Here is a 26577-nt window from a genome sequence, read left to right on the forward strand (position 1 = left end):
GGCTCAAATTTCTTTAAAAAACAAAAAAAGCATGATTATACTACTTGCATCAGTTATAACTGCCTTATTATTCAAAGACCAGGAAGGGGGAAACCACTGACTTAAATAGAAAGAGGTGCCTGGAAGGTACACTGTTTGAAGACTTAATCTGAAAGTGACTTTTTCCGCCTTCATACTTTTTGGAATTTTATATCCATCCAAATTCTCAACAAAGTGTAGGGGTAGGAAAAGTAATGCCCTTGCTGAGACATGCTACCTAGATCTCCCTTCAAAATAAGATTTGCTACCCAAGCTGTCAGCTCTGTCAGGGACTGCCTCAGCTGCAGAGAGCTACCTGGCCCACCAAAATACCCTTTCCAGATCAGAGGCATCCAACACCTGACTGAGGCAGGAGTAAAAAGACCTTTTCCACCCAACCTAAGACTGCTCTGAGAGGCCATCAGTGCCCCAGAGCACCCACAAGGTTAGCCAAGTTTTTGTCAGGCTCATATCACAGATGGACTCTGCCCAATCCTACTTCTTTTCCTTCCTTCCACAGGTGGCAATCCTTAAGAAACATCTTGTAACCCAAACTTCATCTCAGCATCTGCCTCTAGAAAACCCAATCTGCAACAAATAGGTCCTATGCTTCAAAATTCAAAAAGTGCAAAAAAAGGAATATGGTGCAATACCTCCCTGTCTCCACGTAGGTCCAGTTACCAGTTCCCCTTCTCAAAGTCAACCAATGTGGCCAAGGTATTGTGCTTATTTCCAGAAATAGTCTATGCATATATAAGAAATGTTTTAGATATGTACATATAAACATGAGATTTATACGAAAATGTAGTATTTTTCATTTGCCACACAAATGGTAGCATACCTCACAACTATTCAGTACTTTGACTTTTTTCTCTTAAAATATATTGCAGAAGTTGTTACAAGACAATATATTATAAGTATCATCATTATTTTTTAATGGTATCTGCCTGGTATCTGACTGTGTGGAAATAACAATTTGGTGGACATTTAAGTTACATCAAATCTTTTCCTATCACATACAGTGTTACACTGAATAATCTCTGTGTGCATTAGAGCCCCATCGTGCATATCTTCAAGCCCTATGTGTGTGTATGTGTAGGAATTCACAGAAGTAGAATTCCTAGGCCAAAATGCTATAGTCACAATTTTGATAGATGTTGGCAAATTGCCTTCCATTTATATTGTACCAATTTGTACTCCTTTGAAAAATATATGAGAGCCTACTTTCTCATACCCTTTCTTTAGTGTATCACCAAATTAATAGACTTAAGTATAAAATATAACAAAAACAGAAATTTTAAATGTTGGGATAAAAATGTATGTAAGTTCTAATATTTTTCCATGCTCTATTGGATCATCCTGTGCCATCTTGGTGATGCTTCATCCCACTTTGGAAGCCAGTGGTTTACTAAGCTGAAAAGTTCTCTGAAATCAGGGAGCAGACATTTTCAACTTTGCATCCCTTGTGTTGGACACAAAGTAGTCACTTAATTAACATTTATGCAATAAATGAAGTAATGGGAAAAAAGGAAGAAACCCGGTAAGCAATACATATAAACATACAAAATTTCTCATTTTAATGTGCATATTTTACCACCAATAGGTGTAGAATCGTATATTGATAAAATGATATATATGTAACTAAAATACACACCCAAGAGATAATGCTCAAATTATTTTTACCAATTCCATTTTTATATATATGTACACATACACATACATTCCACATTCTCTTTATCCATTCATCAATCAAAGGACATTTAGGTTGTTTCCATCTCTTGGCTATTGTAAATACTGCTCTGATGAACACTGGGTACAGAGATCTCTTCAAGATAGTGATTTCAGTTCTCCTGGATACAAATATACTCAGAAGTGAAAATTCTGTACCATATGGTAGTTCTGCTTTTAATTTTTTAAGGAACCTCCACACTGTTTTTCATAGTTGCTGTGCTAATTTACATTCCCACCAAAGTGTACAAGGGTTCCCTTTTCTCCACATCCATGCCAGTACTTTTATCTCTTGTCTTTTTAATAACAGCCATTCTAACTGGAGTAAGATTATATTTCATTTTGGTTCTAATTTGCATTGCCTTGACAATTAGTGATGTTGAGCACTGTTTCCTGTACCCTGAATATCTTCTTCGGAAAAAATGTCTATTCAGGTGACTTGCCAATTTTTAAATCAGATTTCTTGGGGTTTCCTCACTACTGAGTTGTATGAGTTCTTTATTTACTCTAGAGATTAACCCCTTATCAGATACGTGGCTTGCAAATATTTTCTCCCACTCCAAAGGATGCCTTTTCATTTTGTTGATCATTTCTTCTGCTGTGCAGAAGCTTTTCAGTTTGATGTAGCTCCACTTATTTTTGCTTTTGTTGCTTGTGCTTGTGTCATCCAAGAAACTGTTTCCAAGACCAATGTCAAGGAGCTTTTCCCCTGTGTTTTCTTTTAGGAGTTTTATGGTTTCAGATCTTATGTTTAAGTCTTTATTTCAAGTTAACTTTTGTGAGTGGTGTAAGAGTCCAATTTCATTCTTTCCCTTGTGAATATCCAGTTCTCCCATCACCATGAATTGAAAAGACTATCTTTTCTACATTGAGTATTTTTAGCTCCCTTGTAATATTAGCTGACCATATAAACATGGGTTTATGTCTGGGCTTTCAATTCTGTTCCATTAGACTATGTGGCTATTATTATGCAAATACTATACTGCTTCGATTACTACAGCTTTGTAATACAGTTTGAAGTAAGAAGTGTGATGCCTCTAATTTTCTTTCTCAGGATTGCTGTGGCTATTCAGGGTCTTTTGTGCTTCCATATGAATTTTAGGGGTTTTTTTCCCATTTTTTTGAAGATGCCGTTAGAATTTTGATAAGGATTGCACTGAATCTATAGACATTATGGATATTTTAACAATATTAATTCTTCCAATCCATGAACATAGATTATCTTTCCATTTATTTGCATCTTCCTTAATTTTGTCATAATTGTCCTACAGTTTTCAGTGAACAGATCTTTCACATCCTTTGTTAAATGTATCCCTAAGTATTTTGTGGGTTTTGATGCTGTGGTAAACAGGATTGCTTTATTTTTCAGATAATTTGTTGTTAGTGTATTGAAATGCAAATGATTTTTTTCTAACCTGTAACTTTACTGAAATTGTTTATTAGTTCTAACAGTTTTTTGGTGGAGTCTTTAAATTTTTCTATATAAAGGATCATGTCATCAGCAATCAGAGACAATTTTACTTTTTCCCTTTCTAATCTGGATGTCTTGTATTCCTTTTCTTGCCTGAATACTCCGGCTAGGACTTCCAGTGCTATGTTGAGTAGAAGTGTTGAGAGTGGGAAACTCGTCTTGCTCCTAATCTTAGAGGAAAAGCTTTTACCCTTTCATTGTTGAGTATGTTAGCTTTGGGCTAACATATGAATTTTCCAATCTTTCTTCTATTATTGATTTCTAGTTTCATACCACTGCTGTCAGAAAAGATACTTGGTGTGATTTCAATCTTCTTAAATTTGTTTTGTGGCTTAATATATGATCTATCCTAGAAAATGTTCTATGTGCACTTAATGTATATTCTGTTGCTGGGATGGAAGGTTCTGTATGTGTGTGCTAAAACTATTTGGTCTATGGTGTTGTTTAAGTTGCTGTTTTCTTATTGATTCACTGTCTGGTTTATCCTTTGTTGATAATGCGGTACTAAAGTCTCCAACTATTATTATATTGCTATTTATTTTTCTTTTTAGTTCTGTTAGTATTTGCTTTATATATTTAGGGACTTTGTTTTGGGGAATATAAATATTTACAATTGTTTTATCTCCTTGATGGATTGACATCTTTGTCATTATGTAGCAACCTTCTTTGACTCTTTGGACTATTTTTAGCTTAAAGTGTATTTTGTCTAAGTATAGGTATCCCTGCTTTCTATTGGTTATCACTTGCTTGAAATAATTCTTCTGATCCCTTCACTCTCAGTCTATACGTGTCATTAAAGCTAAAGTGAATCTCTTGTGAGTAGCAAATCCCTGAATCTTAGTTATTTTTTATCCACTTATTCTGTCTTTTGATTGGAGAAATTAATCCATTTTTATTTAAAGTAATTATTGATGGGTAAGTAATTATCATCATCCTTTTGCTAATTGTTTTCTGTTTTGCAAATCCTTTGTTCCTTGCTTCCTCTCTTGCTGTCTTTGTTACTTGACGACCTAATGTCCCCCCTGGGGAAAGGCTTTGAGGGATCTATTTGGATCTTAATAGGAGGAGTACTGTGGATTCTGCCAATATCAGTTGAGGATTTTGCCCAGAAGGGTGGTAGCTGATCCATCAGGGGCAAATGATTAGTGTCCTTAGAATTAGCTCCAGTGCTGCCAGAGACAGCAAATAAAAAATGTTGAAGGGTCATTTGATTCATCCAGCTATTTAAGTTGCTGCTATCAAATTCTAGAATTATTTCTTCTTGAGAGGAAGAAATCCAGCATGTTATTTTTCTAAGGAATCTTGGCCCAATAAGTGAATAGGGGCAGAACAACTAAGGAGAAAAGGCTGAGTATCTCTTAGAGAGCCTAAACAAAATGGGATAGTTTTAGAAACATAAACCTGTTGAGATTATTTGATTACCCCCCCCATTTGAACCATTTTAGTCTCCAAGGCAGGGGCTGTTTAATAACACCGGGTTTGAGCACCAAAAGTAAAGTTCCAGTGTCAGTAAGGACAGAGACAGATTAATTCTCAATCTGGAGAGTGGTTTCTCCAAGTTGATTAAGAGGAAGAATTGAGGGTGAAAAAAATAAAAAACCTGTAATTCCTCGGAGTACCATCACTGTGAGTTAGGAGAGCACTAGAAAGGCTGATTAGAGGGTTGAAGGTACCTGGAGTGCTTAAGCTTGTAACCGTCTTTCTTCCAATGTCCTACCCTTTTGCAATAGTGGAAAAGGCTATTTGTGGGATTGAAAATTGAAGATTTTACTGGTCCTCCTTTTAGTTGAATCATCTAGGGTATGGGCAAGCTGGTTCGCTAAGTTAACTAAATCTGGAATGTGTAAGCTTTTTTGTTTGATTTAGGGGGGAGGTAATTAGGTTTATTTATTTATTTACTTAATGGAGGCACTGGGGATTGAACCCACGACCTTGTGCATACTAAGCACACACTCTACCACTGAGCTATACCCTCCCCAGTAAATCTGCAATGGACATAGTTTCTCATTCCATCCTGGTCATTTTAACTAAAGAGAAAGATCCTGGTTCGGCCTATTAATGAACACAGAGTTAAAGGCTACCCAAATGGATTCAACATTGAAAGGGAGACCAGAATTTTCTTTAAAGACAATTTAGAGCCAGCTATGGTAATCATGCACAGGCTCACTGGGCTTCTGGGTACAAGCTTGAACCTTATTCCAATCAGCTGACTTTGGGAAAGCCCTAGGAAATACGAAATGGAGTCACCTGGCGATTCCCTGAGCATGATCATATAATAAAAAGGCAAAGGTTTCTTTGTCCCCAGGTTGTAATTCTAAAGCCTTCTCAGCAAAACCCCAATTAGCAGTTTTCATCCAGTGTTGGGCCTGGCCTTCACCGACAAGCATATGAACTAGCTGATGTAAGTCAGAGAAACCAGAAACCAGAAAAGTTTGAGTGACTACATTAAATTCCTCAGCAAACCTGTGGGGATCCTCAGTTACCTTGCAAAAATCCTTGACTGTGGCTCACAGTTTAACTTTAGTCCAGAGAACATGCGAAATTAAGGGTTTAGCATTTGGATCCTCATAGGGTCTGATTTTTTAAAGCAGCAGATTTTAGTAGGTTCAGGAGAGAGGGAGGCAGGGAGAGGCCCAGAGAGAAATGCGAAGTTCAGCGACAGGATTAGAATGAGTAAACAAGGGTATAGGAGGTGGGGATGGTACAGAAGGAAAAGAGGAAGATAGTGCTGAAGACAAAGAGAACAGAGGGGAAGAAAAAGAGGCCTCAGAAGCCTTTCTGGAATTTTTTTTCCAATTTTTTGTTTGGTTAATTTAGAAATGAAATTTTGTAAAGAGGTGATTTTAGAATTTTGAATGCATTTAGAGGCCTCCAGGTACTAATTAAAATATGCATCCTTTCAGTTTGTTTAATTTTAGAGCCATGATTTTCTATTTAGTTCTGAGAAAAACAAGTTTGGAGATGTTGAAAGTTCCCCATAATGACCACTGGACTTTTAAATTATTTTTGGTTAAGTTGGTCCATTTAGTTAAAAATGTGCATAAAAAGAGACCATAGTTTTTGAACATAAAATCAGTCATAGTCCCAGAAGGACCCTCTTGAGAGAATTTAGAGAATTGGGATTTAAAAAAAAAAAACAAAACTCAGAGGTTCAGAAAACAAATGAGTACTCACCAAAAAGTCAAAGCCTTCACAAAAACAAACACAGATCCCAAATAAGTTAGAGAGCTCAATCAAAAAAAGGGAGCTTGAATCTGAGAGAAGACTTACCAAACCAAAAGGAAGTGGCAAGCACAAGAGGATCAAGTGTGTACCATGCATGGTTCCAGGGATCATTAGCTCTTCAGGGGTTCATCTCCTTCAGATCCCCCTTCTGACACCAAGTAATGTCAACCTTTAAAATAAAAAGGTAACGGTTTAGCCAGCAAAATTAAGTTTATTTGGGAACAGCAGACAAACTGCAATTCAGGATATGGAAACTACAGCAAACCAGTTTGGAAACAAAGGAGTGTTCTCTTACAGAAGTAAGGAGGAAGTTAGAAGGGGCTATTTGTATGAAAGTTCACTGGGGAGTGAGATTTCAGAGTTGTAGCAGTTCTTCATTGGCTGAGTTGCAACGGTATCTCATTGGCTCAGTTATTTCTAAGCAAGAGGAAAATCTTCCTTCTTCCTGCTGGGGTATGTAAATTAAGCTGCAATGAGTAGTACATGTGTGAAAGATCCCCCTCACGGCTTCCTGACTCCATTTTGAATGAGCTTTTCCTTTATTCATTTTCATAGTATGTATATCAAGTCATTATGCTGTATACATTAAACATACAGTGCTGTATGTCAATTACACCAATAAAACTGGAAAAATAAAAATAAAAATACTCATATCTGCCAAGAAGTACTAAGTTTCTCAAAACGTATTTTATTTAATTTACTTTATTTATTATCAAATGCCACTTGGCTAAAGGTCTCTATAGCATCCTTTAAAAAGGTTAGAAGTCTAATTCATGCTTTACATTATTATATATTTCTTATTCTTTTCTTGATAGTTAAAGGTCTAGCTTTAGTGGTCTGGAATTTTTGTTAACCCAGACACAATATTCTGCACATACATTTTTTCTTCACTTCCAAATTTCATCTTCCCTGCTGTACTAGTAATGCAGAAAGCAAACAAATACATTAAGGTAAATGAGACAGTGAAGAGAAGTCAACATTGCAGGAGAAGTAGAAAGGTGACTTGAGGTTACTGACCCCACTTGTGGCCATGATATATCTAAGAAATAAAAGCCTAGATTAAAGAGTGTTGGTCAAACAAACAGACCCAATCCTGACATCCCTGAGAATCTTTCAGATGGAGAAGCATCTCCAAAGAGAACAATTGTTTTACAAAGATCTGACAACAAATTTTCACTTGTCTGTAAATTTTACTTGAAAATAACAAAGGTAAAATTAAGTAATTACATTTTCCTACTCTTTACACTCATTTGACCTAAAATAAAATTTCAAACTCGGAAGAACCTAGAGGCTATCACCACAAATCCTGGTCAATCAACCTGGAGTTGCCCCTACTTTCCTGGTATCACAACCATCCACCATACATACTAATACGTGGCGAGTGACACAAGCTTCATCAGATATCCCCGATTAAATCTATTACACTCAGTTTTTACCTCTCAGAAGAATCAGGCTGTGAGGAAATTGGAATAAAGTCAAGCATGGGGGAAAATGTGGCGTATGGAAAGTACTGGGAGGCTAGCTACATAAAATGGACTAAGCTGACAAGATAATTTAACGGGGGATCCTGAAAACACTGCAATAGCAAAAAGGTTCAAATGGACTTCTACAAGAAGGAAAAAAAAAAAGTTAAAAGGAGTCAAAGAGAAAGTCAAACTTCATTTAATTCACAACTTTGTCTCCAGAAAATTCTACTCTTCCAAGATTACTGGGTAATAATGGCAAGAGTCGGGGAGAGGTGCAGGAACTAAGAAATAGACCAGGAATGCAAAATTACCACCTTGCCTACTCCAATTCACCTTTCGTTCCCTCGCGTCAGCTCACACTCACCTAGAAGGCACAGCATAAAAGGAACACCCACCAGTGGGCTGATTAAAACGTTGTAAAACAGGCAAAGAACGGCGCTGTTACACTCCCTCCTGGAGGTGGTCATTTCGGCCCCTACCTTCTGTGTTCCGGGAGGCAAACCTTCCCACATCTGGGTCCTTCTCAGGGACTCGGGTCTCAGCCTTCTCAGAAATTCATGGCCCTGTAGGTGCAGAGACGTAGTTCACACTCGCTTCTTCTAGGAAGGGGGCGGGTAGCGGAGGTAATGGAAGCGGGGCTGGGCCTCTGGAGATTGGGTAGGCCAACCGCAGGTCGACTGTCAGTGTACCATGTCCGCGCCCACACAGGGCAGGAAGAGCCATGGCTCTGACGGGCGGGATCCAAGGGCTGCACTTGATGAGTCTGCGGGGGCCGCCCTGACTAGGCCATGGGGTCGGGGGTTAAGGAACAGGGACGAATCGGAGGCTCTCACCTCACCACCGTATCCCTGGCCCTGCACTGCTCCACCGCCAGTCCACACTGAGAACGCTGGTGGCGGGAACAGCTCTAGAACCGGAAGCTCTCGAAGGAGAAAGAGACAAGGCCGGCAGGGCGCGCCCGGGGGCGGGGCGGGGCGGGGCCTAAGGCCTAGGGCAGCGGAAGCCTTTTTTTCGCCCCGGAAGTAGGCGTTTCGTTCCCTTTCCTCACCTTCCATCCGATTTCAATTCTCTCGTAGACTTGCTTCTTCCGAAACCTCTAGGAACCGCCTGCCGCCCCTTGCCCGCCTCCCAAAGCCTGCCGCCCCGCAAGAATGCATTACCTAGTGCCACGGTCACGGTCGCCGTCACAGGCACCCTCAACCCCACCCCTGGCCTGCCTGCCGACCCTCTCTCTCCTTCACCCGCACCTGCACGCAAGCTCCCCGGGCCGCAGGTGCGGACGGCGGCGGAATTTCACGCCCCGCAGAGGCCAACCAGCTCTGGGGAGGGGAAGGGGAGGCGCGGTCGGTCGCGGACTACTTCCAGGCTGATGTCCCAGGTGCGTCCGAACCCCTTAGGCACAGCTGGGCCGGGCTCTGAAGAAACGTCCTCGGCTTCCCCCTACAAGTTCGAGGGAGGGGTGGGTCCGGCTCATGGTGGTTCGCCGCTGATTCTCCACTCTCTACAGAGAACTTCTCGTTCAGAATCCCTGAAGACTTTAGAAGCACAGCTGTTGATTCTGTCGGATGAGGAATCTACCTGCTTTTTTAAAAAGACCAGAGCGGGGGATCAGCTGTGTTTTCTTGAATAGTTACGGTTAAAATGGAGGCAAGAATTGAATTTTAGTCGATGTCCGCAAGGTATGGGCCAACAAGTCATCCACGTCGTGTTCAGACTCTACTTGAGATCTTTCACTTTGTGGATTTGCTTCCGTTGAAATTCATTTCCATAGAACTGCAGTTTCTATTACTGACATGACCCCTGAGGGTCCACAGACAGGCTCTCTGTGAGGAAGTAAGCCCATGATTTCTGTGCAGCATTGTGTTGCACAGAATTAGCAGTACAATTTAGCAGTACAAACCATGTTTCCTGCCTGCCCTGACGGAGAACAGTGTGATAGTGACCAAGTCAATTGTCTCCTTAATCAAGTGCGTCCGCCTTTTCTTTTGCAGATTGTGCCTTTTTAGCCAAGAAACATGGAGGTAATTCACGGCAGGCCCTACTACTGCAGGGAGCTTGAAGGAGCTGACATCTTGTCAGACACCTTTTACTCTAATGAATTGCACACTCCACTACAAACAGCTGTTCGCCCAACTGCCTCAGAGGACAGGTAAAACAAAAAATAGAGAAAGCAAACAATTTAAAAGGGTTTTAATATATTAGCTAGAATGTTTCTGTATATGAGAAAAAGCATATCTGGTTAGGGGCGCTTGTGTTTATCACATCACAGGGAAGGCATAACATGACGATTAACTAAACGTTGAAGTGTCCATGTCTGTTAGGAACTTGATAAGAAGTAAGAAGTAAAAAGTAAGTTAGTGTGTATTTTTAAAAGGCAGACATCAAATTCATCCACTATATTCTAGAACTCTAGAGTGATCAGTTCCTTCATTTGCAAATTAATGTTTTAATCAAACTTTTTTTATTTCATAAAATGTAGTGTAGTGGTTCCCTGTCATCCTCTAACACCATCTGCTCAAAAATACTCCCAAAATCTGTTATTCATTGTTGCTGTGTAAATTTTTGCTTTACCAAATTTCCTGTATCACATTGATTACAGATTGTTTGAAATTGCATCTAACATTTATTGAGCTTTTTCCATATGTTGGCACTGTGCCAAATGTTTTGTATGTAATTTTTTAAATATTTACAACAGCCCTATGAGGTAAGTACTATTATCCCCATTTTATATATGAAGTAAGAGGTATAGAGTAATTTTCTTAAACCTTAGTGCCAGCTTTTCTGTATTGTATTTACTTGATTCATTTTGAGAGAAAAAAAATCTCAAAACACTTGGATGGTGAAAAATCACCTGTGTGGTTGTTTTCTTGCTTTTTGTTTGTTTTATGATTTCACTTGTTCAGGTATCTCTTTTAAGAATTCTTTCTCATTTAAGAAGATGACTGAAAGGTACAAACTTCCAATCACAAAATAAATAAGTAATGGGGATGTAATGTACAGCATGGTGACTATAGTTAATAGTACTGCATTATATATTTGAAAGTTGCTAACACAGTAGATCTTAAAAGTTCTCATTACAAGAAAAAAAATTGGTGACTGTATAGTGGTGGATGCTAACTGGACTTGTGATCATTTCACAAAATAAACAAATATTGGATCATTATGTTCAGTATCTGAAACTAATATAATGTTATATGTCAATAATATTTTAATCTTTTTTTTTAATTCTTTCTTTAAGAAATCAGACAAGAAGTCAGCTAGCTTCAGTTTAAATACTCCCAAAATGCGACATCATTACCACACAAGCAGTCCATTCCATTTTTTAATCCTCCTGATTGTTGGATAATTTTCTTTCTACTCAAAAAATTTTTCCTCCTTCCATCTGCTGACCCTAGTTTTTCCCTCTAAAGCAATTCAAAGTAAGAATAATTCATAATCTCCATGCTAGCAGCCCTCCAAGAGTTTTGAAGATTCTTTTGGCTCTGAGTTCTCTTTGCCAGATGAAACATTGGTTCTGAACAGACTTTACTCTTTTTTCTTCTTGCATCCAGGCTTTCACCATCTTGATCAGACTTTCATGGAATTTGTAAACATACTCTTTATATGAAAAAATAAAAATAAATCTTTTTTCTTTAATTATAAAACTAACACTTATCTCCTTATAAATACTTTAGACATCATGGAAATCCATAAAGAAAACAAATTTTCCATTTTTACAACAGAAGGAAAAATTATGAAATTAAAGCACAAGTTATTCATGTATGACTGAAAAATTGTGCTGTACACCAGAAATTGACACAACATTGTAAACTGACTATAACTCAGTTTTTTTTAAAAGTGAAAAAAAAAAAAAACACAAGGAAGAAAACCTCTGTACTTCCTTTTTCCAGAAACAGTAACCATTGTTAAAATCTCCATATGTGTCCTCTCCACTTTTTTTTTAAATTTGAAGATCATATTCAACATATTTTTTTGCAAACTGCTATTTTTACTTAATGAAAAGAAATATTTTCATATTTGTGGAAAAGAGCTCAGCTCCTTTCAGCTGACTCAGTCCTTGCTGCACCTCCTCTTCTACTGTTACCTGATTCCCACAAGCGGCTGTCAGCCCTAAATTCCTACTCAGCTCCAAGGACCATCTGATTAGGCAGGGCTTCCCTGGAGTCAGAGGAAACCCTTAGCAGATTGTATGTGATCTGGGGGTGAGCAGTTGTCTCTGGCTCAAAAGCAGCAATGTAAGTGTTTATATTTGACCAAAAAGGATCTGAGTAGGAATTTAGGGCTGCCATATCTGATGGAATTCATTATTCCATGAAAAGCATTCATATAAGGCACTTCACTGAAATTTTAATCCCTCTTCCTAAATAGTCATATGTTGATTAGTAATTGGCTCCAAAACACTTTAAATGGCATGAAGTTTAAGCAAAACATCTTTGAGAAAATATTGCTTTTCATTAACTATAAAATTAAATACAGCATATGTTCAGTCACCTATAAGCTTTAATAAGATATTATTTGAAGCAATATCTGGGTACAACCATGTTCCTAGCTCCTAATAAATAAAATTTGCTTTTCCTTTTATTCCATGTGAATTCTTTCCTTTCATAGTCCCCAGATGGGGAAGCCAGGATGATCATGTATTCTCAATCCCTCCTTTTAACTGCGTTTTGAAAAGCAGCTGGGCAGCCTGCAAAAAATAGAAGTTCCTTTTCCTCTCAATGGTATTCCTCTGAACTGCTCTGGAAAGTGTCCTCAGGATAGTATTGGTAACTCTCCTCTATCAGAGCTAAGGCTTACTTCTTCAGACCAGGTTCAGGGTCTGTGGCTCCCAACTCAAACCTCAAGATATCTCAAAAACAAAACAATGAAAAATGAAAAGCTCCTGGCTTTTAGGGATTACCCTTCATAATGGTAAGGATGAACATAAGTCCTAGCATATGTTACCTCTCAGCAGCTTAATTTTCTAAACATGGATGTACTTAAAGGGATGCCTTTTTAAAGTACTATAATGCATTTTGAACTAACTTGACAATTTAAACAGAGATGGAAAATGATTTCCTCACATCCACCTACTTTTTTTCTTTCCAGAATAGGCAACATAGTCTAAGTCCACTGTTACCTAGCATTGGTCGGTCAGCCAGGTACATCAAAATCACCTGAGGAGTGTTCTGAAAATGCAAGTTCCTGGGCTCTGTCTGTAGATATTCTAGCTCACTAGGTCTGAGATGGGTCCAGGCAATCTGCATTTTAAGTTTTTCAGCTTATTTTGAGAACCACTGAGCTAGCAGAAAGCACTGAAAACAGTAAGAAAACCAAGATTATGGTTCTGGCTTGCTCACTGACCAAGGGCGAGTTAATGTTTACACTTCAGTTACTTTCTTCACTGGTATATTTTGGAACAACTATATTAGTCACTATTATGTATAATTAATTGATCTCCTTTAAAATATTAATAAATGGTGGTATTCTTTTGTATTTCTTCCATTGAAAACTTAAGAATGGCAGGTACAGATATTCAAAATCACAGATGCCTGCCTCCTTTTTCCATTCAGTTGACATCTTACCTCTAGCAAGTTTCCTAGCTCATTAAGAAAACAAACATGTCAATTAAGGAAGTGCCTTGAGAATAGCTTAAGATTTAATTATAAATTCTCATTTTGTTTCTGGGTTCATTCCATTGCCTTCTGATTCTCAAAAACATTTTTTTTGACTGTTAGCTATCTGTCAACTAAGAATGAGAGTATGTTTGTTCTGAGATTTCCTTTAGTCATGTCTTCTAATAATTACTGGCTAAATTCAACCCCCCCAAGTCAAAATTCTGTAAAGTGACTCTAAAGTGAGATATTAGTTCATCCATAGGGAACATATCTTTCTCAAAAATAAGTAAACACTTAATTTTATGTGACTACAGATTGCAGCACTAACAACTTATTATTTGCTTTGTTATGGAGCCATCTATTAGTTAAGCTTTAAAATTATTAATCCTAAAATTTCAATATTTATTTTGTTAGTTCCGTCTGTAAATGCTGCTAGTATTAAAGCTAAGGAAGGAACTGTGAAACCCTAAAATAAAAGAGAAATATGACTTTTTTTTTTTTTGCTTTACCTTTTATTTTAAATGGTTTCCTGCAACTTACTGGCTTCAAATAAATGCCAACCCAAATGATTGATTAACATATTCTACTGGCTCATCTTCCTAGGACAGTGTAATATATGAGGGTCAGATGCTGAGAAATTGACTCATCTAATTTAAATGTAACTTTTAAAAACTTAGATATTAAAGCTTAGGTTGTCATTAATCAAATGCGTTTAAATATTTTTCACTTGTCATGCCCCCCAAATTGTGTCTGTTGATCATAGCCATAGATCATACCTCAGAGAGCTGAGAGCCGAATGCCTACATCCCTTCTACAGCACCCCAAATCAGTGGTCACCAGATTCTTCTAGTGCAGGGGTTGGCAAACTTCTGTAAAGAACCAGATAGTAAATATTTCAGGCTTTACAGTCTCTGTCAAACTATTCAACTCTGCTGTTACAGGGTGAAACAGCCATAGACAATAACCAGTATATAAATAAATGGTCATTACTGCATTCCAATAAAATTTTTCTTACAAAAACAGCAATAGGTAGATTTCGCCTATGGGCCATAGTTTGCCAACCCCTATCTAGTGACTTTATGAGATAATGCATTCCAATTATAAGATAATCACAAGTATTAGTTCTTCATTCCATTCAAAAATGAAATTGCCAGAAATGGCACTGCCCTAAGGGCAAAAGTGGCTTCTGTGCTTGTTTACCTCTTTGAATTCCTATTTTTCCTCTTATGGAGCCCTGGTATCCCTTTCTGTCTTGTTAACAATGAGTTGCTTTCAAGAAGGTGCTTTTCTTTCCCCCGCCCCCAGCATTTTGTTTTGTTCTGTTTTGTGTTCTCTAGGCAAATTAAAACAGTCTAATAGAAATAGAATTCAACTTCTCCAATAAAATTAAACCCAAAGTACTATTGGTTCCCTTTCTAAGATTTTCATGTCATTGTCTGCTCTCAAGAAAAATGACCTAGTCAATAAATATTTGTTGAGCACCATATATTTGCAGGGCACCATGCTATATCCTGGGGATTCTGTGGTGACTGTGTCAGAGTCCTTGTCTACAATGACATGTCATCTTTTTGCTATGCTATGGAAATTGTGATGAATCGATGTTCTTTGTTCTCTTGAACATTGTACTGTTCATTTCTTGGTGATAGTTTACTGGTTGATTATAAAAGGATATAACTTAAGAACAGCCAGATGGAAGAGATGCATAAGGCAAGGTATGTAGGATGGGGCACAGAACTTCCATGCTCTCTGAAGACACTGCTCTCCACCCATCTCCACGTGTTCACCAACCTCAAAACTCCCTTCTCAGCATTTTTAGTTGTTTTCAGTGGGACGGTTAGTCCAAATAATCCAGACTGCCATTACTGGAAATTGGAAGACATTAAATCCTTCCTACTTAGGACACAGAGCTTTAGCCAGATATTTTTAAGAGTTTTGTGATCTTAGATTTGGCAATGTATTCTTAGATGAGACACCAAAAATGAGCAACAAAAGAAAAAATAAATTAATTGGACTTTATCAAAATAAAAAACTTATGCTTCAAAGGACACTGTCAAAATAAAACGCAACATACAAAATAGGAGAAAATGTTTGCAAATCATATATGATAAGGGACTTATGTCTAGAATATAAAAGAATTCTTATGCCTCAATAATAAAAAGACAACCCCAATTTTTATTTTAACAACATTTTCTTTTTTTTAATTGAAAAAAGATGTACACTTTCTGATGTACAGCATAATGTTCCAGTCATACATATATACACACATATATTCCTTTTCATATTCTTTTTCATTATAGGCTACAACAAGATATTGAACACAGTTCCCTGCACTTCACAGTAGAAACTTGTTGTTTATCTATTTTATATATAGTAGTTAGTATCTGCAAATCTCAAACTCCCAGTTTATCCCTTCCCATTCTCTTTCCCCCTGGTAACTATAAGTTTGTTTTCTATGTCTGTGAGCCTGTTTCTGTTTTGTAAATAAGTTCATTTGTGGTTTGTTTGTTTTTTTTTTCAGATTCCACATATGAGTGATATATGGTATTTTTTTTTCCTCTTTCTGGCTTACTTCACTTAGAATGATGATCTCCAGGTCCATCCATGTTGCTGTAAATGGCATTATTTTACTCTTTTTTATGACTGAATAGTATTTCATTGTATAAATATACCACAACTTCTTTATCCAGTCATCTATCCATGAACATCTAGGTTATTTCCGTGTCTTGGCCATTGTAAATAGTGCTGCAATGAACATTGGGTGCACGTATCTTTTCAAATTAGAATCCCCTCCAGGTATATGCCCAGGAGTAGGATTGCTGGATCATATGATAGGTCTATTTTTTAGTTTTCTAAGGAATCTCCATACTGTTTTCCACAATGGCTGCACTAAACTATATCCCTACCAACAATGTAGAAATGTTCCCTTTCTCCACACGCTCTCCAGCATTCATCATTTGTGGACTTTTTAATGATGGACATTCTGACTGGTGTGAGGTGATACTTCATTGTAGTTTTGATTTGCATTTCTCTGATAATTAGCAACATTGAGCATTTGTTCATGTGCCTGTTGGCCATTTGTATGTCTTCACTGGAGAATTGCTTGTTTAGGGTTTCTGCCTGTTTTTAGATTGGGCTGTGTTTTTTTTGTTGTTGTTGTTGTTATTAAGTTGTATGGGCTGTTTATATATTCTGGAAATTAAACTCTTGTCAGTTGCGTCATTTGTAAATATTTTCTCCCATTCTGTAGGTTGTCTTTTTATTTTGCTTATGGTTTCCTTTGCTATGCAAAAGCTCATAAGTTCAATTATGTCCCATTTGTTCATTTCTGCTTTTATTTCTATTGCCTTGGTAGACTGCCCTAGGAGAACATTGCTAAGATTTATGTCATAAAATGTTTTGCTTGTGTTTTCTCCTAGGAAGTTTAGAGTGTTTTGTCTCATGTTTAAGTCTTTAAGCCACTTTGAGTTTATTTTTGTGTATGGTGTGAAGGTGTTTTCCACTTCCTTGATTTACATGTGGCTGCTCAGTTTTCCCAACACCACTCTGCAGAGACTTTCTTTTCTCCGTTGTATATTCTTTCCTCCTTTGTTGAAGATTAATTGACCGTAAGTGTGTGGGTTAACTTCTGGGCTCTCCATTCTGCTCCACTGATCCATATGTCTGTTTTTGTACCAATACCATGCTGTTTTTGTTACTGTAGCTCTGCAGCACTGTTTGAAATCAGAGAGGGTCCATTCCAGCTTCATTCTTTTTCTTCAGTGTTACTTTGGCAATTCTAGGTCTTTCATGATTCCATATAAATTTTAGGATTATTTGTTCTAGTTCTGTGAAAATGTCATGGGTAATTTGATTGGGATGGCATTAAATCTGTAGATTGCCTTGGGCAGTATGGCCATCTTAACAATATTAATTCTTCCGATCCAAGAGCATAGGATATCATCCCATTTCTTTAAGTTATCTTTAATTTCCTTAATCAGTGTTTTGTATTTCTCTGTGATAAATCTTTCACCTCCTTGGTCAGATTTATTCCTAAGTATTTTATTGTTTGGAATGTGATTTTAAAGGGAATTGTTTCTTTACTCTTTTTCTGATATTTCATTGTTAGTGTAAAGAAATGCAACTGATTTTTGTATGTTAATCTTGTATCCTGCTACCATGCTGAATTCTTTTATCAGCTCTAGTAGTTTTTATGTGGAGCCTTTAGGGTTTTCTATATATAATATCATGCCATACACATATAGTGACAATTTTATCTCTTCTCTTCCAATTTGGATCCCTTTTATTTTTTTTTCTTGCCTGATTTCTGTGGCTAGGACTTCCAAGACTATGTTGAATAGAAGTGGTGAGAGTGGGCATCCTTGTCTTGTTACAGATTTTAGTGGGAAGGCTTTCAGATTTTCACGTTAAGTATTATGCTGGGTGTGGGTTTGTCATAAGTAGCTTTTATTATGTTGAGATACGTTCCCTCTATACCCACTTTGGTAAGAGTTATTTATCATCCATGGGTGTAGAATTTTATCAAATGCCTTTTCTGCATCTCTTGAGATGATTATGTGATTTTTGTCCTTTCTTTTGTTGATACAGTGTTTCACACTGATTGATTTGCATATGTTGAACCATCTGGTGTCCCTTGGATGATCCAACTTGATCATGGTGCATGATCTTTTTTATATGTTGCTGGATTCTGTCTGCTAATATTTTATTGAGGATTTTTGTATCTATGTTCATCAATGATATTTGCCTATAATTTTCTTTTTTGGTAGTGTCTTTGTCTGGTTTTGGTATCAGGGTGATGGTGGCTTCATAGAATGAGTTTGGGAATATTCCCTCTTCAGTCTTTTGGAAGAATTTGAGAAGGTTGGTATGAGTTCTTTTTTATATGTTTGGTAGAATTCCTCAGTGAAGCCATCTGGTCCAGGACTTTTGTTTCAGGGAGGTTTTTTTATTGCTGATTCTATTTCACTTCTAGTGGTCAGTCTGTTCAAATCTATTTCTCTTGATTCAGTTTTGGTGGACTGTATGTTTCTAGAAACTTGTCCATTTCTTCTAGGTTGTCCAATTTGTTGCCTTACAGTTGTTCATAGTATTCTCTTATGGTTTTTTGTTTTTCTGTGATGTTGGTTATAATTCCCACATTTTCATTTCTTGTTCTGTTTATTTATGTCTTCTTTCCTTCTTGGTGAGCCTGGCCAGAGGTTTGTCAATTTTCTTTACTCTTTCAAAAAAACAGCTCTTGGTTTGATTGATTTTTTCCTACTGTTTTGTAAATCTCTATTTTGTTTATTTCCTCTCTGATCTTTATTATTTCTTTCCCTCTGCTGACTTGAGGTTTTGTTTGTTCTTCTTTTTCTAATTCTTTTAGGTGGTAGGTTAGGTTGTTTACTTGTGATTGTTCTTGTTTTTTGAGGAAGCCCTGTATCGAAGTGAACTTCCTTCTTAGGACTGCTTTTGCTGCATCCCATAGATTTTGTGTGGTTGTGTTTTCATTGTCATTTGTTTCAAGCTATTTTTTAATTTCTTTTTTGATTTCATTGTTGACCCATTGGTTCTTTAGTAGCATGTTGTTTAGTCTCCATGCAGTCAATTTTTTCTTGTTTGTTTTTCTATGGTTGATTTCTAGTTTTATACCTTCATAGTCAGAAAAGATGCTTGAAATAATTTCTGTCCTCTTAAATTTGTTGGAGCTTCTTTCATGTTCGAGTATGTGGTCTATCCTAGAGAATGTTCAATGCGCACTTGAAAAGAATGTATATTCTGTTTTAGGGGGCATATAATGTCCTAAAAATATCAACCAAGTCCAACTGTTCTATTGTGTCATTTAGTATCTCTGTTGCTTATTGATTTTCTGTCTGGAAGATCTGTCCAATGATGTAAATGGGGTGTTAAAGTCTCCAATATTATTGTGTCCTCATCAATTTCTCCATTTATATCTGTTAGTATTTTGTTTTATATTATTTAGGTGGTCCTATATTGGATGCATATATGTCAACAAGTGAGACAACCCAATTATTAAAATGGCAAAGGACCTGAATAGACATTTTTCTAAAGATGATATACAAATGGCCAATAAGCACAGGAAAAGATGCTCAACATCATTCATTAGTCATTAAGGAAATGCAAATCAAAACCATAATGCAATACCACTTAACACCTTCTAGAATGGCTATGATTTTAAAAAATAATCATATAAACAAGTGTTAGCAAGAGTGTGAAGAAACTGGAACCTTTGTACATTGCTGGTGGGAATGTAAATTGATGCAGCCACTGTGGAAAACAGTTTGACTGTTCTTCAAACAGTTAAAAATACAGGGATTTTAGTTGTTTGTCTTGGTCCATTCACACTGCTTTAAAAAAATACCACAGACTGGGTAGCTTATAACTAACAAACATTTATTTCTCATAGTTCTAGAGGCTGGAAGTCCAGGATCACAGCACCAGTACAGTTGTGTTCCTGTGAGGGCCCTCTTCCTGGTTCATAGACATCACCTTCTCGCTGTATCCTCACATGCTGGAAGGGGCGAGCAGGATCTCTGGAGTCTCTCTTATAAGAGCATTCATCTCATTCATGAAGGCTTCTCCTTCTTACACCATCACATCTGGCATTAGGATTTAAATGTATGAATTTGGAGGGATGCAAGCATTCAGACCATAGCATTCCATGCTGAAGCTATTTCAAGAGTCTCTTTTTTTTCACAGATATCAGGAATTAAGGGAGTCGCTCCAACGATGTAGGCTCCCCTGGGGCACTGAAAGGGAATATGGTGGGGTGATACCCATTTCACTTCCTGAGGAACACAGGCCAAAATGTGAACCTCCTCGTGTCATGGGCAAAGGACATCAGCATTATGGATTTGGCGGAGAAACCTGGGCAAGGTAAATAAACTTTCCACCCCTCACATAGAGGTCTTTATTATTCAGTTCTCTCTATTTCTTTTATGCGTCTTTTGTTAACTTAAATCTATTTCCAAACTTATTTCTCTTACTATTTATGAAAGGACACAGATAGGAAAACTAATTATATAATTTCTAATTATCAAGCCAGTAAAAAAAAATGCTATAGGTGTTTTTGCTTTCTTTAAAGATGTTTAAGTGTGTGATCAGAAATTTTGATTCATTTAATTCCCCTGCTAATCACATTTTACCTAAACCTAAATGGGAATGTTCCTGAGAGAGATTAAATTAATTTTTTTGCTTTAGCAAATAGCTGGCCTAATTTGTACCGATGTTCCTGATTTTTGGAAATTTTGATTTCTAATTTGTTTATCAGTCTATAGTCATCAGAGTCTGTTAGGCACTATTTTCAAGTATTAAAATATTTCAGTTGTCATTTATAAACCTTAAACCTACTCTTTCAGCAACTTTATTCAAAATACAGGTTAAATCTGAAGAGAAGGCAAAAAAAATTTGAGCAGCAAATTAAATGCCACATTAACTATTTACTAAAAGGCATGAAATTTACTCAAAGCAAAATCTATCAGACCTTCATACAGAGCCTACTTACTACTGCTTTATATAACAATCCTGGTTACTTAGTTTACTAACAATCTAGCTAACTTTTTCTAGTTTTTTGTCCTAAAGTAGTTCAAAGAAATAAATCAGGAAAGACAAGCTGCAGCTAGAGAGAAAATCAGTTACAATACAATCATGTGGCAGCCTTATGAAAGCCTCTGTGAAGCAATGAAAAGCGAACAAATGAAAAGGCCTCTCCGTCCAACTGAAAAGATGCAAGTATCAACACATTATAGATAGTGAGGACCTCGAGTTCACTAATTCATCCAGCAGATTTGTGTAAGCCCCACTCTAATGAAACTTACTTTCTAATATAGTACAAACTTATAATATCTTTGTAAACTGGATGTTGTTATCCTGGTTTTGCAATAAATAGAGATCCAAGAGACTCTACCTTTCCCTGGGTCAGACAGTTATGAAGTTTCAGAACAAGGATTTGAGTCCGGGTTTATTTGACTCAAAGCCCATGTTCTTTTCATCTGTTCATTCATTCATTTACTCTAGCTATTCCCTTGTCTATTCAGTAATTTGAATATAGCAAACATTGTTTTAGAGATTAGTGGTATAGTTCCTTATGGAGTTTACAGCTCTGGTCCCTGAAACTTGTATATTAAAAAAATGCACAATATTCTAAAAGAATTAGAAGAATACTCACAGAATTCCAGTGTATAAAAAAGAAAACCAAAGACTAGCTTCTTAAAGAAAATCTAGCTTGAAGTGAGAGGTTTCTGTTAGTGTCTTACTTAATGCAGCTCTAGGACACTGGAAGAGGAAATGTTTATTCCAATTAGAATGTCAGCCATCCCTAACTCAAAAATAGAATTTAGTGTATTCCAGTCTCTTCACACCCTTTTATGTTAAATATTATCATTTTGACATATTTATCTCTTAAAAATATATTTAAGGCAAAATCCAAATATCTTCTGATATAATGCAAATCACTTGGCAAACCGCTACAGAATAGGTTTTATCTTATTTCCCAACAAGAAATAACTTCTATCATAATATTTTTCTTTCTCCCCCAAGAAGAACCTTTTAAACCAAAGAACAGAATATTTTCTAGCTCTCTAAGCCTCATCTGGCCCATGTAAAAGCTTGTTCTCATAACCACATCCTACCACCTTCCCTGGAGGAGATTTTTGGAGAGGTGTTGTGGTGCCACACTCACCCCACTCCCTGCGGGAACAGAATCACTCCTTTGCCTCATCAACCCTCCAGTCATATGACTTTGGGAATTGAAAGTTTTACTCCTTAGGAAAATGTCTAGGTGAGACGTCCTACAATATGTCATCTGAATTTAAGAAGTTAAAAAAGCATGGCTTACTAAAGGAAATATAATTGTATATATATTTATATATGTGTTCCAGTGCAATGTCAGCATCATGTTGTGTGGGAAATCACTGTCCCTTTGACACTTTTTGACGTAACTAAGTAAAACTCTTTTAAAGGAACATTAGCAATATCTACTTAACCAGAATGTGCAAGGTTTAGACATTCTAAATGAAGTCAGAAGTCATCTAATTCAGCATCCATTCACTAGAAGAATGAAATCACAAAGTAATGAAAATTTATAACTTAGTTTTCACTTCCATAGAGACTTGTTTTTATAAATTTGGTGAAGTAGCATAATTTTTACTTTGTCTAAGAAAAAGGGGAAATGGATTCTTCCTGTAACATACTGTCAAATGTTAAAAAGCTGTAAAGTAGATCTATAGTATTCTGTGAACTAATGAATACTCTGAAATTCCTGGTAACTGGTACTGTTTATTAATGATGATAGTAGTGGTAGTGGTAGTGGTAGTAGTAGTAGCAGTAGCAGTAGCCATAATAATACTTGAAGATTAATATGACCATATGAAGCAAAATCACAAAATATCCATTCCCTATTGCTTAAAAAAATGAAACAAATACAAAATTTACCAGCAGCCCCTAAATAAGAAAATGAGAACGACTTTATGCCACTAATTTTAATGTGCCAAGGAAAGAAAATCTATGTAGTTTATTCTAGTCCCAAACTAAATGTTTCTCAAAATGGCATTTTGGGCATTTTTGTCCCACGTTTTGAAAGATATTTTAGCATCTCTGGCCCCTTACCTATCAATACCAGTAGCATCTTGCATTCATTGTGGCAAACAAAATAAAAGCACCCACACTTATTTCCAAACTCTCCCTGAAAGTGTTGGGGGTACAGGGGGAAGCCAAACTAGTGGGTGAGAGGCATTATACCTGACCCCACCCCTGTATTCCAAATGCATATTGAGGCAAGGTGAGTCTACAAAATCCTGCTAATTCTTCAATTTGGAGAGAAGAGTAAAAGATTAAATAGGTAACAATATTAGAAAAGAAAAAAAGCCTCAAGAGTTGAAGCTTCTGTTTTGAAACAGCAAGATCTCAAGAGAAACAAAGTTCTGCAGAACATGTGCTCTTCCAGAATGCTGCATTGACTTCAGGGAATGAGCAGAAGCACATGGGTATGGGTACTTCCCTAACTGGAAGGAGCGCTCCCTGTAGAGGATGTTAATGGGATCTTAGACAGTAGTACCCAAGATGCCCAGGCTCTATGTGAGCCCTTCCTCTCTGCCACCTCCATCTCATCAGACCAAAGACAAAAGAAGGAATAGTATTCAGTCATCAAGCTTGTAGCACAGACAGAAAAGCGAACTCATTTCAGACGACAGAATCAAGGACAATTCACCCACACTATATCATAGCAAATAGCTGGGTTTAGATAGAGCTTCCCAATTAAACACATGTAATTTGAGGACAAATGGCAAGGCAACTTTGTAATCCAGGAAGGGAAAAGAAAAAATATGACATGTAAAAAAAACCACACATGAAGAAACCAGTCTGGAAAACAACATAGCCCAGGAAACAAAAATAGACTCCCTATAAAAGGATGAAATAAGTATGTGACTCTAATAAAAGACAAGATGCTTAGACAATAGACTATTATACAAGGAGTGATTACATAGATTAAAAAAAATGAGAAAACTCAACGTGTTGTCCATGGACCAGCAACATCAGCATCACCTAGGCAATGGTGAAGGCAAACTCTTGGACCCTACCCAAGGTTTACTGAAACAGAATCTGCATTTTCATAAAATCCCTCAGCTAATTCTAATATGCAGCAAAGCTTGACAACCATTGCTCCAGTATAAGAAAATGCAACACTTTTTCATTCAAATGAAAATGCACTCACCTCCCCAAAGTCTCATTAATTCCTGCATCCAGTTCCAAGTCTAGGATCACTGGTGATGGTCACTCCTCTCCATTTCAGTCATAATCCTGTCCCAGTAGTTTATATTTGTGCATTTAATAAAGTAAACCATCACCAACACACCCTATATGAAATAATAAGGAAAAGGGAGAGGAGAAAAAGAAAATTAGTTAATATATATATATAAAATATACAGGACACAGCAAGGAAGGAAATATGGGAAGTGAGTACAGTCCTCATTTCTATAGCTGGTCATGAGGCTATTGTTGGTGTTATTTCCTTCCTCCACTACCCTCTTCAAGTTCTCCTGCCCTCAGCCCTCATCTGAGGAGTTCATTACCTGGTAGGACATACCCAAATTTTGTTCCTGGGAGATCTAAGCTCTTAATGGCTTTGCCTTTTTGAGGCTACAACACGGTTATTCTATTAACCTAATGCCACTGGAAGCAATGCTAAGAGATGTCCAAAAGATGCTTCAGGTTCTAGAAATACTCCCTTCCCTCACTGTGGTGTAGCAGCAGTCCTCTTGACCTTGACATTTAGAATCAATCATCCCAGCCACTTGGTATAATCCTTCTTGCCTGTTTTCTCCAGAATCATAAGGAGCCTCAAATTACCACATCCTCAGTTGAACATGTACCTATGGAAAAGATATGGTATCATTTTGTTTATGTGTGGAATCATTTGATATGTAGTATTAGGAAACTTGGTTCTGTTTCTCTCTATGCAATCTAAAGATCATAAATACAAATCTAGCTTGTTCTTTTTAATTTGTCATAACATTCCACAATAAGGATACATCAGATTACTTAGCCATTGTATTTCTTTCTTTTTCTTTTCTTTTTTTTTTTTTTTTTGTATTAACTAAATATAATGAATATCCGTGTACAGGCCTCCTTGAGCCCAATACATAAATATTTCTCTAGGGAAAGTCCTAAGTGGAATTTATGGGTCACAATATATAAATATTTTAAAAATCTTTATTAGGGTATGGTTCCTGTACAGTAAACTGCACATATTTCAGATGTACACTTTGATGAATTTTGATAGATGTATACACCCATGAAACCACTACCACAATCAAGATAGCTAGCATTTCCATCACTCCCCAAGAAGTGCAGTTTTCAAATTCCCAGTTTATCCTTTCCCTCTCCTTTACCTGCTAATAACTGTAAGTTTGTTCTCTATGTCTATGAGTCTGTTTCTTTTTTGTAGATAGGTTCGTGTCTTATTTTTAGATTCCACATATAAATGATATCATATGGCATTTTTCTTTCTCTTTCTGGCTTACTTCACTTAGAATGACAGTTTCCAAGTCCATCCATGTTGCTGTAAATGACATTTTATTTTTTATGGCTGAGTAGTATTCCATTGTATATATCACATGTTTATTCAGTCATCTGTCAATGCACATTTGGATTGTTTCCGTATCTTGGCTATTGTAAATAGTGCTACTATGAACATTGAGGTACATTGGGAACATGTGTCTTTTTTAATTATATTTTTCTCCGGATATATGCCCAGGAGTGGGACTGCTGGATCGTATGATAAGTCTATTTTTAGTTTTTTTAAGGAAACTCCATCCTGTCCTCCATAGTGACTGCACCAATTTACATTCCCGCTAGGGGGGTTCCTTTTTCTCCACACCTTCTCCAGCATTTATCATTTGTAGACTTTTTAATCGTGGCCATTCTGACTGGTGTGAGGTAATATCTAGTTGTAGTTTTGATTTGCATTTCTATACAGTTCTATGAATTTTTTAAATTTTAGTAGATACAGCCCAAGTACTTTATATTCTCATGGTAGTGTCTAAAAGTATCCACTTTGCCATACTCTTAGCGAACTGTGTTATATTATCAAACTGTACAATTTTTCCCCATCTAATTAATATAAAGGTTATCATCATTATCAGAATGCATTTCTCTGGTTAGGTTGAGTACTTTTTCCTTATGCTCATGTTTTCTTATGTATGACCATTTATATTTCCTTTTATGTTCTTACTCTTCACCCATTTTTGTTGCTTGTCTTTTAGCTATAGACCCCTAGTAGATCTTTATGTTCTGGATGTTAATCCTTTATGTATCTTTATTGTAAATATTTCTTCCAATCTTTGTTTTATTTGAGCTTTTTTATCCTGTCCTGTCTTCAGAAGTTTTACATTTGATGTTACCAAATTTCCTTTTGGTTTTTGACTTTTTTTAAATCTTATTTAATATATTATCCCTATCACTAAGAGAAAACATATTTTTGTATATTTTCCCTTAATATTTGTATGCTTTTCCCCAATTTTTTAGATTTTTAATCCATCTGAATTATCTTTATAAATAATATGAAATAAAAGTCTTT

The 26577-nt window shown here is 36.7% G+C and overlaps 1 protein-coding gene and 1 non-coding gene across 2 annotated transcripts in view; one reads left to right on the forward strand and one right to left on the reverse strand.

The window, feature by feature from the left end:
• Nucleotides 1-5120: 5120 nt before the first annotated feature.
• Nucleotides 5121-5192, reverse strand: TRNAT-AGU. Its single transcript has one exon. It is a non-coding gene; the product is annotated as a tRNA-Thr (tRNA).
• Nucleotides 5193-9027: 3835 nt separating this feature from the next.
• C7H7orf31 (chromosome 7 C7orf31 homolog) overlaps nt 9028-26577 on the forward strand; it is a 39346-nt gene continuing 21796 nt past the window's right edge. The window contains exons 1-3 of the mRNA XM_032483838.1: nt 9028-9286; nt 9900-10057; nt 20202-20378. Coding sequence (XP_032339729.1) covers nt 9924-10057; nt 20202-20378 — 311 coding nt within the window. The 5' untranslated portion in view covers nt 9028-9286; nt 9900-9923. The remainder of the gene's footprint in view (nt 9287-9899; nt 10058-20201; nt 20379-26577) is intronic.

Source organism: Camelus ferus, chromosome 7 (genome assembly GCF_009834535.1).
Source record: "Camelus ferus isolate YT-003-E chromosome 7, BCGSAC_Cfer_1.0, whole genome shotgun sequence".
Taxonomy (NCBI): domain Eukaryota; kingdom Metazoa; phylum Chordata; class Mammalia; order Artiodactyla; family Camelidae; genus Camelus; species Camelus ferus.